General features: G+C 37.9%; 1 protein-coding gene across 1 annotated transcript; it reads left to right on the top strand.

Annotated features, from left to right (window-relative positions):
• Positions 1 to 5361: 5361 nt before the first annotated feature.
• Positions 5362 to 10494, top strand: scrt2 (scratch family zinc finger 2). Its single transcript, XM_056236633.1, has 2 exons — positions 5362 to 5693; positions 9661 to 10494. The coding sequence occupies exons 1-2, from the start codon at positions 5543 to 5545 to the stop codon at positions 10443 to 10445; spliced, it is 936 nt and encodes a 311-aa protein (XP_056092608.1). The 5' UTR covers positions 5362 to 5542; the 3' UTR covers positions 10446 to 10494.
• Positions 10495 to 12611: the final 2117 nt, after the last annotated feature.

The raw sequence follows: 12611 nt of genomic DNA, 5'->3' as shown, positions 1-12611 counted from the left end.
GTGTAATTTGGCTAAGTGCAGGCATTGCTGAAGGGTCCTTCATTCTCTGAAGACGTTTTGAGGAGACGGAACTAACGCCATCAATTATGTATGCTTTTATTTGACATCTCAGACCAAATACGAAAAAGAGCAGATTCAGCTGCATTTCTATTGTTTATCAGCTGGATTTCAAAAAAAAAAAAAAAAAACAACAACAATTTAAACGGAAGTTGTTAGCTTACTTTGTGAATGACATTTTATATCCATTATGAAATTCAATGATATTCCAAGAAATAATAGCTGAGAATTTGCAAGAAGTTTTTCTTGCATTTTTAAATAATAGTTGTATAGTATACATAGTTATTTTCCCGTTACAGCTACAATAATAAACTTATCTTTGGAACATATCTTTGGCTCTTGTAATGCAGGGAATATCATTTGTATTAATTGGTTTCTATATGCCATCTGTTGAAACTCCTCAATTAACCTTTACAAATTATTTTGACATTTTGTGATGAGATTATCTTGATAATTTTTCCTACACTCAAAAAAATCGAAATAAACCAAAATAAGTTTTTTCTAAATCTTTCATTTTTACAAAATAACAAAAACAACAATTATGACCATAAATAAACAACAACCAAACACTAAATTATAATCAAAAAGTTAATATTCATAGGGGGAAAAGTGTATAGAAAGTAAATTAGATTTTTTTTTTACTTCTATGAAACCTGTTGCTTTTCACTGAAACCGACGAGTTGGTCAGTTTCAACCAGAGTCATATGATAGACATTTGATGCTGTCCAAGACTTTAAGGGCTCTACGAATGAGAAATATGAAAATCAATATTACATGCCTTTGTTGACCAGATGCAGCCAAGAGCAGAAACTCTCTCAACTGTGTTAGTACTGACGGAGAATAAAGAAGGAGAGATAGAGGGCAAGGTAGAGAAAAAAAAAAAGAGCAATAGAGGTAGAAAGAGGGAACTTACGTCGTGAGAGAAGGAAGGAGGGTAATTATGTGGAAATGAGCATTCTCCCAGCATGCTTCTCTCCCTCAGCGATGCAGACAAGAGCCATTTGTCATCTGGTCCAAAATGGCATCTCTGGAGCCTGTTTTAGAGACTGCGGGATTGAGGGACTCGTTCTTTCTCTAATATCCTGACAGTCCTGGACTTATATACTCTTTCTCTTTATCTTTGTATCTCTCAAACCCAGAGAGGCTCTACTATCCAAACGACTGAGTGCAATAGAGAGGATGTGATGTGATTACAGGGAAAGAGCTTCCACAGGTGTCATTTCTTCTTCACCAGTGACCCCTCCATCACACAAAGACAAATATTTATTTCAGTCATCCCATTCAATTAAAATAATTCACACTCCTCCAACACTTTCATGTTCGGTATTTCAGAATAGTTGACTATAATGTTCATAACTGGTAAATGCCATTTTTATTGACAAATAAAAATATGATGCTCTTGTATTACATTTTTATATAATTTTTTGTTTTCACTTTAGTTTTTAGTTTTTTTAAATACATGTTTTCATTGTTAGGGTTAGAGTGATTGACACTATAGGACACTGTGTGTCCATCCCTCACACAGGGGCAAGGGAAGTGGGGGTGCTGGAGGTGCTGTTTGTAAATGTAATGCAAATTTTTGTTCATTTTGAAGCATTTTGTAATTAATTTGTAATAAACACTTTAAGTGGACTATTTAAAAAGTGTTAAGACTATTTAGTGTGACGTCATATTGTCTGTGCGTAGAAAGAATTTGTCCGCAGCTGCTAAAATAAAAAAAAAATAAAAAAACCTCCACAGCCGCTCTTCTCCTGAGTGCAAGTCCACAGTGTTGTGTAAGGTAGGCACTAAGCAGGTTTTTGGTGTTCATTTCTATTTACTGTCGCTGTGCAGGCTCTTGTATTGTATATGACAGTGTAAACAGCCCAATAACCCTTTTATTTAAAGGCTTAATTTATGCCCCATAGACCGGACCGTTGCATTATGATTGAAAGCATCAATAGTAATGTCAAAACCCACCGATACACTAGTTGTGATTCGCGGAGTTTTGACGAATTTTATAGACTTGATATTGTTTCTTATTCAAAAGTGGTGACCCCCCCCACCAAAAAAAAAAGCAGCACCCCCAACACTAAAACATCTTCCCGCGCCCCTGCCCTCACAGCCTCATTTTCATTCATTACAAATTATGAAAAAATTTGTGTCTAACCTGACTAAGGTCTATAGCAAGTTAATATGACAATAGTAAAGAGTGAACTGTCTATATTATTACCCTACACTTTGCGTTTACATTTAAGATGATGAAAGACCAAAGAACAAGCTTTCAGAGAGTCCTGATCTCTTACTGCTCAACAGGAAAAAAATTGCAACAATATGAGCCGGAAAAAAAAAAAATCTAGAAAATCCAATCCACTTTATCATAGAGAAACATTCAAAGGAACCGTGCTGTTTTACGAATTACAAAGTCACAAAACAATGAGGGAATGCAGGATGTAAAGAATGAACATGAGAGGGAGAGAGACAGTAATGAGGAGGAGGAGGAAAGAGAAGGAGAGCATCTCCCACCGTGGGTTTTGTGTTTCTCCTTTGAGCAAGACAAGAAGAACCTTCCGGATAAATGAAACCACAGCGGAGGAAGAGAGAATCAGACACCTGCAATCAGACAAACAGGAAGCATTCCAGAAAGAGTGATGGAGAAAGAAACAGTGATAGAGAGAGATAAAGAGAGTCATGGAGAAAGAGAGAGAGAGAGAGAGAGAGAGAGAGAGAGACAGAAAAAGTAGCCTCATCTAAGGATGAGATAGATGGAGATACTGAGTAAATCCCCCCCCCCCAAACAATAATCACTGGATGAAACCCAAAGCCTTTCATATCACGCAGCAGGCAGACCTGATCTGGCCCTCTGGCCCACAGGCACTGGGGGTGGGGGGTGAGGGGGAGACCGCCTGTCCTGGGGCACTGACCAGATGCTCACATGAAAGATTAGGATTTTTTCTCATTGTGTTAATGTGGTTGGGGGGTCATAAGCACAACCTGTAACATTTCACTTGTTGATAATTTCAGTGATTTGGAAGATTATTAAGATTAATGCAAATGGTTAATTTTTTTTAAGTTAAGTAAATAAATATAACATTTATATATATATATATATATATATATATATATATATATATATAAGTATATTCAGATAAATGCGAAAATATGCAAATAAATAAGATAAATAAGATTAACAATATCAAATATATATGCAAATATCTATACATAAAAAGCAAATTAACAATTATAATACTATAAAACAGATTATAATACTACTAATAATTAGTGTTAATACATTTAAAGATAAAAAAAAAAAAAAAAACTATACTATTTTTTATTCATTTTTAACATTATTTTATATTTATATTTTAACATTTTTTAATTATTGAACTATTAAATGTAATGTAAAAAAATGTTATACATAAAATGTATACAGATACAAATAAACAAGTTAATCACATATATATATATATATATATATATATACACACACAAATTATATTAACAACTTTTTATTTCAAAACAACATTAATAATATTAAATGTATATATACTGTTTCTATTTCAAAATAGTTTCAATTATTTGTAAATCTTTTATTATTTAATATTTATATTTTAAATGTTTTTTTCTTTAACTATTAATGTAAACACCAGCAATACTCGTAAAAATGAATCCAGATTTATACATGCTTAATGCACGTACATCCAAAATATTATAAATAAATAATAAACCAATAATCTGAAACAATACCCTAAAAATTATCGTACAGCTATATCGAACACGTGTGTATAATAATTATTTTAGACAACTGCTCAGAGGGAGAGAAAAGGAGAGTGATAGTGGCGTGTGGTGTATTCAGACACTTCATTAAGTGAATGGGGGGCCGGTTTGAGAGACTCCCACTTGCTTTACATGTAAGGACAAAGACATAAAGAACATAAAGGGTTCAGCGTGCAGGCAGATGCCGACATCATCCTGTCCTATGAAGCTCCATTCATAGTAACTGTGGCCTGCACTTGTAATCATTGTGCACACTGAGTGTGTGTGTGTGTGTGTGTGTGTGTGTGTGTGTGTGAGAGAGAGAGTGTAAGTGTGTGCGACAACCTGTACTGGATATTTGCTTCAAAATGTAATTGATTCATGAAGTCTTGTGTTTCTCCACATAACAATTAACATTGTTAATGGCTGTTCAAGAATATGCAGACAGTTAAAAAAACTGTTGTTATTGTTAACTAAAACTACAAAAAATAGTTTTTGGTAAATGAAGCTGAAATAAAATACAACTATCAGATGAAAAACTTAAACGAAGATTAAAAATGTTGCCTTGGTAACTAATTAAAAGTAATAAGTACTAAAATTATAAAAACTAAAACTGAAAAAAAAGTTAACTAAAGCCATATAGAAATACTATTAAAAAAAACTAAAATAAATAACATAACAAAATAACTAATACCTGAACTAAAATTCAAATAAAAAATATAATAGCTCATTTAAAATCTTAATAAATAGGCCTACTAATAGTATAGAAATACTACTAAAATAACAGAATTTAATGCATAATAATGATGCTCATGGCATGGGTTAGAATCCCAGAAAACACACAAACACAGCTTTCTGCCAAATGCATAAATGTAAATAAATACACAGGAAGAGTATGAATTCTAGTTGACATTGCAGATTTAGAGAGGAAAACAAAGCGAATACAGCTTGCCAGCATTTGATGTCAGCGAAACAGACGGGACACGGAACGCAGAACGGAACCGAACAGAATGTACGCTGGTTGTTGTATCAACTCACTTTGAGATTGTGTGACATTTCAGGCCTTTCCTTCTCTTTCTCTCTCTCTCTCTCTCGCTCCCACAGAATGGGGGTGTGTAAGGAGGGGAGGGAGCGTATCAGAGGGGGGTCTGTCTGTCTGCGTGTGTGAAGGCACAGACGGTTCAGTAGTAATGTGATGTGTGTCCCGAGGGATGTTTGATGGATTAATGCTGAGCAGCTTCATTGCGATGTACCACCTGATCTCACTCCCACCGTCTGCCTCTATAAAACCTGCCTGACTGCTGATCTCAGCTAGTCTCACAGTCTCTTCTCTCTCTCTCTGTCTGTCTGTCTCTCTTTCTTCCTCTCTCTGTCTCTCTCTCTCTCTCTCTCCTCTCTATCTCTTCCTCCTCTCAGCCGCCTCCGCTGCAGGCCAGGAGCTATCCAGTGCTGAACAAGTGAAATTTTTTTTTTTTCAGCAGCGTAAGCGGGTGTGTGTGTGTGTACAGTAGCAGTCACACACACACACACACACACAGTATTGTACCATCAGACATCTCTCTCCTCCTCTTCATATATGCTCTTCATTTTTCCTTTATCTACAATCACTGTTTTTTGTTTCTGGGACGTGGATCTTTTTTTATGTGACGGATTTCATTCGGGACGATTTTCTCCAGGGTTTTTTTGTCCGTCTGCGGCCGATGTGAAGGATTTTCTGCTGCGTCTGTGCGCGTGCGACCGTGTGTGAACCATGCCTCGCTCATTTCTTGTGAAGAAAATTAAACTGGATGATTTTTCCTCATCTCCCGTATCAGCGTCTAATCATCATCACCATCATCATCATCCCGATGACTCCTTTACACGTTCTCGCTCAAACCTGGGCGTCCGACTCTGTGAAAATGGTGAGTGTGGTGCCTAAATATATTGTTTACATACAGATACAGTAGCTTCGCTATATGTGCTTGATGTTCAACCATGTTCCCAAATGGTTAGCCTATGAAAAATATCTGCTAGGGCATAATTCAGATTTGACGCTGTGTGTTTTGAACATTGTACGTAGTCCAACAGATGTTACATAAATCTTCCCATTCTGTCGCGAACTAATCCGTAAAACCCTCCATCCTTTCACCCCCAACCCCGTCCTCCATTGTGCCCCCCAGACTTTGTTTTTTGACTCATGCCGACACAAATCAGGTCACGCAGCGCGATCAGCTTATGAGAATAAAGCCGTACGAAAGTGTATGTACAGGAGCTTGATACCAGTTTGTTGTGCGTAGCTCATGCTAACGCTAGCACGCTGCTTTGTGGGGCTGATGTGTTTGTCCTTAGCTGATACTGCCCTTGAGTTTCGGTCCAAACCCTCCCCCCCGCCCCACCACCACCAACAGCACTCTCTCTTTCTCGCTCTCCTCCCCCATCCTTCTTTTCTGCCTCATCTCACTATTTCTCTTTCACTCTCCTGCTTCCGGGTACATGAATCTAAGTGGTGGAGGAGGAGGTAGGGTTTCAGCCATCATTGACGCCACAGGAGACATCCGAGTACTGTACTGTACAGCTCGAAGGACAACAAGGGAGATGAAAGGAAAGAGAAGCTTGAGGCAGTGCTGACTTTTGTCACATGATGCAGCAGCACGCACTCGCACAATAGGGCAAATAGCATCACGCACAGAGCAAGCCCAGCATCCCTGAGCGGACATGATGGGACAGGCTGAGCTAAACTGAGCTATTCTACAGAGACTAAAGGGAGTCCAGAGAGCTCTGTGTCCTCACAGACAGATTTCGGTAGCAGATGTGTGGCTCTCTCTGTCCTGCTGTGGTGTTTTTCACAGATAAGCGAGATAAGACATGAGGGATATATTCCCACCTGTTATTAAAAAAAACACAACAGACTGTTTATCTGTTTTTGGGTCATTGTAAGATTATATAAAGCTATAAGTGGCCCTGCTCCTTTTAAAATGAGGTTTATGATTTTACAATATTGTTTTGTATTGCATTGTATTTTCATATGAAATCCCAAAATCGAAAGCATGTATTTTTATAATATATTTTATAAATAATAATATTTTTTCCCCTAACGCTTTTGTATAATAATAATAATAATAATAATAATTCGCAAACAGTTGCTGTAATAATTGTAGAAGACATTTTTCTTTATTCTTCATCTTGAAGGTCGAGCATCAAGACTTCTAAAACAAAGCACAAACAACTCCATCTTGTCTGTCAGTCAATGGACTAACCCTAAAAAATATATATCCACATTCAAATTTCTGTTCCTACAAGTATTGTTGCTTCTGCAAAATCATAATGAAATGAATTATTGCTATTTGATTATTCATTCTAATAATATATATTTTTCTTTTTATAAATAAGAAAATTGTTTCTTATATTATCAAAACCATTATAATTATAGTTGCAATATTAATTAATTCTATATAGTATTTCTATTATTTATTAATTCAAACTTGCTTCAGTAAAAATCCCAATTATATTTTTATATTAATAGCAATATTATATGATTTAATGTATTTTATTTTTCTATTACAGTTATATTCATGGTATTTGCTCAAACTGTGCAAGTTTTCATAATCTTTTTCTTTCTTTTTTTTTTCATGGCTAATACCGCAGGTTTAGTTTGGTAGGGGAACAATGCCTGTAGTAGCATTGCTGTTCTGACAGAAAATATAGTTACCAAATAGTTACCCAAAAAATAATAATAATATAGCCTAATAACCTCTGAGCAGTCTTTTGTGGACAACACAGTTATATCCCCAAATAACATCCTCTCTCTACTGATCCTGTTGACTTTTTCCCCCTGGTTAGCTCCACCATTGTTGCGCATCGCTTTCTTTAATCTCACAGTATAATTAGCCCAAACTGATACTGCACTGCATTAAATGCCTTTTGGGTTTCCCTTTTAGCAAGCAGATTGAATTAGAAACATTTTGTCAAAGACATGGCACCTTGGAAGGGGTATTATGTCGGTGAAATTCCAATGGCAATAAACGCGCCTGAGCCCCACAGCTGCCAGAAATCCTTTTAGCAGCTACTGAATGACCCTCACAATGCATTAAGACTCGCTCTTCGCGGTCAGAGGGCTCCATAATCAGTTTAGAGAAGTTACGAGGGAGTTTATTTGTTTCAGCAGACAGAGAGGAAATAGGACATCCTGTATTAGGGAGTATATTTTCATATTTGTAATATACTTCAATGTTTGAAACTATTTCAGGGGGTTTTGAAATCTGGGAAAGAGCTTTGGTTCTCTTCTAACAGAAGTGAAAATGCTTTGTAAAGTCCTGATTTCCTTAAAATGGTTTTTAAGGACCATTCATAACATCAACCTCCATTTACTTCCACTTTTAAAAGATTATGTTGTGCATAATAGACAAATACACAGCAAACTCTACAGGAGCCCTCGGCTAATCTTATCAAAGAAAAAGAGAGTCAGAGTGGCTTCTTCATCTCAAGGAGTGAAAGAGAGACACTTGTGCTTACACCACAGTTAACCTGCTTAATTAGCTATTAACCATGTTAAAACCCTCTGGGTCTCGATCACACACACACACACACACTTACATGAATGAGGTATGCAGAAGCCCTCTAACAGGCACCAAGAACTATGGATGCCTGTTTCAATTGTGTGAAATAAAGTCATACTATGAAATATAAAGTCTCACTGCGAGATATAAAGACACACATGTGAGCTATAAAAAATTATGAGAAAATGAATGAATGAATAGATAAATAAATTAAAAAGTAGCCATTTTTTAAAAATTGTAAGCAAAAACAGACTTCCATATAGCATAGCACAAAATATAGTCAATTTGGTTACCACCAGTATTATTTTATCAAAGACTTTTAAACTAAATACTTGCAGCTTAAGGCAGATATGATGTGAGGGGTTTTAGGAAAGTCTAATGGAAACTTAAAGGTTCCAAAAGGGCGTTTTCGCATGATGCCAGCTATCCCGAAATAATCGTTCAGTGAACAGTTCTGAACCATTTTTGTTTTCGTGTTTTAATAATCTAAAGATTTTTTTTTACACCATAAAGAACCTTTTGTGGAATGGAAAGGTTTTATGGATGTTAAAGGTTTTTCATGGAACCATCGTTGTCAATAAAGAACCGTTTTTAAGCGTGTTATTGTCATTGCATTTGTTGTACTTCTATTTTGTTGTGTCTGACAGTAAACTAAACATTGTGGGCCCTATCATACAGCCGGTGCAATGTGGCGCCAAGTGTTTTTTGCAAGGTTCAGCCAGACACAGTTCTCATTTTCACATCCTGCGCCATGTTGTTTAAATAGCAAATGCATTTGCGCCCATTAGTGCGCCCATGGGCGTGCTGGTCTAAAAACGAGGCGTGTTCAGGCGCATTGCTATTTTGGGGCAACTGAAATAGACTGCGCAAATTTTTTTCTGTTATTTAAAGAGCGCGTTAGCAATATCCGTCCACGTCCGCGCTTTAACGTTGCGCACGAGCAGATCCATTTCCTCGCTAGAGAAGCGTTCAATTTTACGCTTGCAAATTCCGCCATATAAATAGCGAATCCGCCATGGTGCGAGCAGAACTGGCTTTTAAAGGGAATTGGAGATGAGACTCTGATTGGTTTATTTTACGTTACTCCCAAAACACACCCATTGCTCATTAAAAGAAAGGACCATGCGCCTGGTGGGCTGACCCTTTTTCCTGTCGGAAAACTAGCAAAAGTTGATTCGGACGCTTGCGCCGTGCGCTTTAGACCATGCGCGTTAAAATAGGGCCCTGTGTCTTTAGTGTAGTCACATTCTGTGTCTTAAATTGCTTTACACCTGGACTTCAGAGAATAAGTGAATGAGTTAATAACCAGTTCATGTTCTCTGTCCTGCTGCAGGCTACATCCAAGATTACATCAGCTCTTCTGAGTACACAGAGGAGAAGCAGGCCGACATGAAACCGAGCTCGGATCCGCTGTACTCCCCCGTCAGCAGCGGAGGTGGGGAGTACTGCCAACCGGACCTGGAGCACCCGGACAGCCCTCAGTCTGGCCTCACGGCCCGCGGATACTTCAGCAGCGAGAGCGAATCTCTCAGCGAGGGTTACACCATGGATGCGTTCTTCATATCTGACGGCCGCTCGAGGAGGAAGGGCGAGGTCGCGGAAACGAAAAACGTTGAAGCAGAGGAGAAAGAAGTGGCCGGGGCGAACAACGGAGGTCCAAGACACACCTGCAACGAGTGTGGAAAGACCTACGCCACTTCATCCAACCTGAGCAGACACAAGCAGACCCACCGCAGCCTCGACAGCAAGATGGCGCGCAAGTGTCCCACCTGCGACAAGGTTTACGTGTCCATGCCGGCGCTGGCCATGCACATCCTCACTCACGACCTCAAGCACAAATGCCACGTGTGTAGTAAAGCCTTCAGTCGGCCCTGGCTGCTGCAGGGGCACATGCGATCGCATACGGGAGAAAAACCCTTCGCCTGCGCCCACTGCGGGAAAGCCTTCGCCGACCGATCCAACCTACGAGCGCACATGCAGACACATTCGGCCTTCAAACACTACAGCTGCAAGCGCTGCAATAAGACCTTCGCGCTCAAGTCCTACCTGAACAAGCACTACGAGTCCGCCTGCTTCAGAGGATCCGGAGATGAGGACGAGTCTGGCTCCGAGAATTAACAAGAGAAAAGATGAAGATGAGTTAACGCTCTCAAAAATCCCCCACAGACTCCCCTTCACAGACCCCACTGTCCCTTTTTTAGAAAGCAATATTTTCACCAAGAAAAAAACCCAAACCAACCCAATAATAATAAGACAATAATGAATAGATGCTGGATTTTTTTTCTTTGGTAAAAAAAAAAAAAAAGACCCTCTCATATAGACACGTACAATTATGAGGCCTGGCATGCAAATTTTTATGAACATAATCCTATTAATAACGATAGTAATAATATTTAGATTACTGATGTTTTATAGCAAATCATAAAAAAGACATAAAAAAAGACAGCAACAGGTTTGTGCTTTTTGAGAAATGAAAATCAATTTGTATTTTTATGCTGCTCTTTTATTTTGAATTCTTTTGCAACTGCCAACATAAACTTTTTATGAAAATGTGAATAATGACAGTATTTGCAAAAAAAAAAAAGAAAAAAAAGAGAGAAAATTGTAGACCTCTGAAAAGGTGCAAACTTTTGTTACACTTTTGGTATTTTATTTATAGTTGTTATTTTTATATTCAACATTTCCTGCAGTTTGATTATTTATTTGTTTATTTATTTATTTGTGCCAATCGTGTCCTGTAACTGTTCGAGCAGAGCGACCATCACTTTTGATTTACCATATGGAGGAAACAGCACTCAAGACAATGATCACCAAACATTCGAAACACTTATAATACGGACGACAGGGACTTTCAACGACTTCTTTCGCGGATCTCTGCTCGCTCTGCTGGGCTTCCTCACACTAAAACAGACTGCATGTGCTCCAGATGCCTGGGGCTCCACCCCTTGTCTTCCTGCTCCATGATTACCTCACCCAGAGGCAGGTATGACCTCTAACCTCTGCTCTGTCCAACCTCTCAAAGCATCCATCACAAACCTCATTTCTACCATTCCAGTATTATTGTTGAGTACTTATGTATTTATTTATGCACTATTTTCATTTCCCTATTTATTTAATGTGTATTTATTTATTTATGTACCTATCTATCTATCTATTTATTTATTTATTTGGTTGATTATTCTCTGTGTTATTGGATACTGAACTGCCGTTGACCTTTTAAAATGCTGCTCTTTAATGAAAATCTTTATATGCATGATTCAGCTGTAGAGGGATTTTATTCTTTTCGAGAGGGACGGTATGCAGTGTTTAAAAGCAGATGAATTCAGGTGATGATGCTTTGTTTAATGGGCAATAATTATTCTTAGGTACAGCAACTTGTATAATCACAGCTGTCCTGTTAGCAGTCAATGTAGGGCAATAAACAGAAATCTCCTTAATATCTCAAAGGTCATATCTCATTTCGTCGTTTCTAGAACTCCATTTCCTGCTGAGACCATTCAGAATGTCTAGGGCTGCATCTGAAATCGCATACTTACCTACTATATAGTAGGCGTATATAGTATATAGTAGAAAGTTCACGGATGACCAGCTTCTGGTGAGATTCTGAAGTGTGCATAGGATGGACACTTTACTATCCCATGAGGCCACGGGAGAGGATTTATGAATGGCGGTGACGCGACTGTTGCAGTAGGTCACGTGATAAGGGCAACATGGCGAATGTAGTGCATCCAGATTACATTCATACCACACACATTAATCCTAAATATAACATACTTTTTTAGCGCTCACAAAATACTTATTCAAAATAAGTACCTACTCAAGAGAGTATGCGATTCCGGATGCAGCCTATGTCTATGGTGTGTTTGTGTGACTCCACCCACATTTGTGACATCACAATTCATCTCATTGCTCAAATGCCAAACAATTTAGTATTCCAGAAATGTCTTTTACATCTAAACACTAATAAAAACAAAGCGAAAGCAAATTATATCAATCCCAGAAGGTGCAAATCGAACAGATATTAAAACCCTTTTTTTGTTGTTCTTACAAATTTAAATGAAATTTTAATAACAAAATCAGCAGCAATAAGCCTTTTTCTAACAATATTTTTTACTATTACTATTATCACAAATGTAATATAACTGTCTTGCATCTCAGTAGTTTTGAATGTAATTATAAAAAGACTAACCCACAGCATGACATATTTCAAGCATTTGGCTTTAGCTGTCCAAATAAATCCCATCATAAGCTGAGGCCGCCAGACGATGACATGAATATGACAGA

The sequence above is a fragment of the Rhinichthys klamathensis genome, unplaced genomic scaffold (assembly GCF_029890125.1).
Source record: "Rhinichthys klamathensis goyatoka isolate OS25496 unplaced genomic scaffold, OSU_Roscu_1.1 h1tg000457l_1, whole genome shotgun sequence".
NCBI lineage: Eukaryota > Metazoa > Chordata > Actinopteri > Cypriniformes > Leuciscidae > Rhinichthys > Rhinichthys klamathensis.
This window is presented reverse-complemented; position numbering and strand designations above follow the sequence as displayed.